Source organism: Geospiza fortis, unplaced genomic scaffold, assembly GCF_000277835.1.
Source record: "Geospiza fortis unplaced genomic scaffold, GeoFor_1.0 scaffold1509, whole genome shotgun sequence".
Taxonomy (NCBI): Eukaryota; Metazoa; Chordata; class Aves; order Passeriformes; family Thraupidae; genus Geospiza; species Geospiza fortis.
The window spans coordinates 60,364-63,062 of record NW_005054726.1 but is presented as its reverse complement, the minus strand read 5'-3'; the positions used below and the strand labels follow the sequence as shown (position 1 = coordinate 63,062).

General features: G+C 56.3%; 1 protein-coding gene across 1 annotated transcript in view; it reads right to left on the bottom strand.

Annotated features, from left to right (window-relative positions):
* Nucleotides 1-2,699, bottom strand: part of TMEM8B (transmembrane protein 8B) — a 7,991-nt gene that overhangs the window by 3,717 nt on the left and 1,575 nt on the right. The window contains 5 exon segments of the mRNA XM_031065280.1: nucleotides 1-137; nucleotides 393-652; nucleotides 787-920; nucleotides 1,057-1,264; nucleotides 2,329-2,695. The exon segment at nucleotides 1-137 is cut by the window's left edge and continues 49 nt beyond it. Coding sequence (XP_030921140.1) covers nucleotides 1-137; nucleotides 393-652; nucleotides 787-920; nucleotides 1,057-1,264; nucleotides 2,329-2,695 — 1,106 coding nt within the window.

Here is a 2,699-nt window from a genome sequence, read left to right as displayed (position 1 = left end):
CTTGGTGTCATTGGGGCTGGTGGGAGGAGGGCTGTCCCCCAGCGCCAGCCCGCCCGCCGAGCCAAAGGAGTGGGGCATGTTCATGGAGGCGCTGGAGGGCAGGAAGGCCGGCCGGGCCAGGCTGGGTCGGGAACAGTCTGGAGGGACAAAGCCATCAGCCTGGGCACCATACAGCCCCATCCTAGTCTTAGTTCCCAACTTTCCTTCTTGCCCACCGTTCATCTCCATTTCCAACCCAGCCCCAACACCTCACAGCACTCCCATCTCAGCAGAGCTATAACATGTGTAACCCTGTGCCCAGCTGCAGACAGATCCTGAGGGCATCCTTTAGCCCCCACACCAAAGCAGAGTCAAGACCATGCCTCCATCCACACCTCCACATGCACCCTCACCTGTGAGCTGCACGGTGACCTGGAAGGAGACAGTGCCCGGCACTCCAGGGTGTTTCTCCACTAGCACGTAGTACCAGTGCTGCCAGAAGGGCAGGTCCTGTGCCAGCTGGCAGGGAGTGTGTTCCCGGCAGTCCAGGGTTGTGGAGTTGTGCAGGGGGGGAGCCTTGGCCCGCACACGCAGCCAGAGTGGGCAGCCCTCGGCCCCGCGGCACCGCAGCACCTCCACGAGCACTCGCGATGTGTAGCTGGGCACAAAGACCCTGCGGGACAGCAGTGCCAAGGTGTGCCCATCACTATTCACTAACAGGGTTGGAGGGGGAAGCCAGAGGGATGGGACACCCCCATCTCCCCACCCTGAGAATGCCCCCTCCGTAGGTGACCTTCTCACACTCACTTGTAGAGGCAGGAGCGGTTGTGGGGGGCCATGCTCTGCTCAGTGACATGACCGGGGTACAGCACAGCGATGTTCACCAGGCGCTGCACGATGAGCTGTGGCTGGAAGAGATACTGGCACTCCTCATAGAGCCCCTGCAGCAGAGGAGAGTCAGCACAGGGCAAGGGGCACAGGGCACTGCTCCCGTTTGGGACACCTGCCCTGGGCACTGCCAGTCCAGAGCAGTCAGACCCCAGCCCTGCCCCCCCATGGTCCCTCCAGGCCCTTCACCTTAACGGAGATCTTGCCCTCATCCTTGGGCAGGTGGGCAGCCAGGAACCAGTCCCCGGGCAGTGGGCTGGTGACATTGAACACGCCTGTGGTGCGGTTGGGCAGGGTCCAGGTGAGGGTCAGTGCGAAGGAGCCAGGGACGGCCGTGTCCCTGGGGAAGTGCGTGTGCAGCGGGTTAATGACAGAGGGAGCCCCTGAGCGGAAATACCTGCAGGAGAGACAGCAGTCAGCAGGGTGTAGGCTGGGCATCCTGGCAGGGCCAGTGCGTCCTACATGTGGGTGTCTTCCTCTGTGCTTAAAGACATCATGGAAGCTGGGACCTTTCTGGAGACTGAGCTTTCCTGAGTGGGTGTTCAAGCAAAACAGTTCATCTATGAGATGCACAGAAGAGAGGAGCCTGCATTGGTCCTGGGAAGATGAATCATGGGGAGAGAGAGTACATGTTGTCTGGGTTTTGGCTGGGATAGGGTTCATTTTCTTCAGAGTGGCTGGTACAGTGCTGTGTTTTGGATTTAGTATGAGAACAATGTTGATAACACACTGACGTTTCAGTTGCTGCTCAGCAGCACTTACCCTAAAGCACTTTTCAGTGTCTCATGCTCCGCCAGAGAGCGGGTGCATAAGATGTTAGAAGGGAGCATGGCTTGGAGAGCTGACCCAAACTGACCAAAGTAATGTTCCATACCATACAGAACATATTCTGTTCCATATAGAGCCTCCTGCCCAGTGTATAAACTTGGGAGAGTTGGCATGGAGCCACCAGTCACTGCTGGGGGACTGGTTGGGCATCAGTCAGCATGCGGTGAGCAATTGTGTGATGAATCATTCATCCCTCTCGGGTTTTATTTCTCTCTCTCCTTTTTGTTACTGTTGTTATTATTATTATTTTTGTAGCTGTTTTATAATTAGTGATATTGGCATATTTATTTTGATTAGTTAACTGTTTTTATCTCAACCCACGAGTTTTACTTTTTTCCATGATTCTCCTCCCCACCGGGGGAGCAGGGGGGTAGTGAGCGAGCAGCTTCATGGTACTCAGTTGGCAACCTACTCTAGTGGAACGTGTCCCATGGTAGCAGGCTGGAACGAGATGATCTTTAATGTCCTTTCCAACCCAAAGGATTCTGTGGTTCTATGATTCTTTCACTCTATAGGTACACATGCTTGTGCAAGCAAAGAAGCAGGCAAGAGCAGGCAAGCTGAGGCGCAAATCCAGGCAGGAGCGGCAGAGGCAGGCAGGAAGGATACAGGCAGGCTAGGCTGCTTACTCACACGGTGATGCTGCGGTCTGGGCATTGATCCCCAAAGGTGCCACCTTGCTCCTTGAAGGTGATGAGGTTCCAGACGGCGATGACTGTGTCCTCGGGAATGTGGAAGTGGAAGAGCTCGATGCTGGCAAAGGAGCGGAAGGGGCTGAGCTTGCGTGGTGTGCGGGTGAAGTAGTCGGTCACAAAGAGCCCGTCTGCAAAGGACACCCAAGCGGCTCTCAGGAGGGCAAAGGGTTGGGGAGGGGGTTGTGGAGCAACCCCCCAGAGCAGGGCCACCACCCAGGCTCTGATTATGTCACAAGCATCAGCAGTCTGGAGGCAAGAGGGGCTGGGACAGTGCCATTTCAGTGAATGCCCAGGGCTGATGTCACCTGT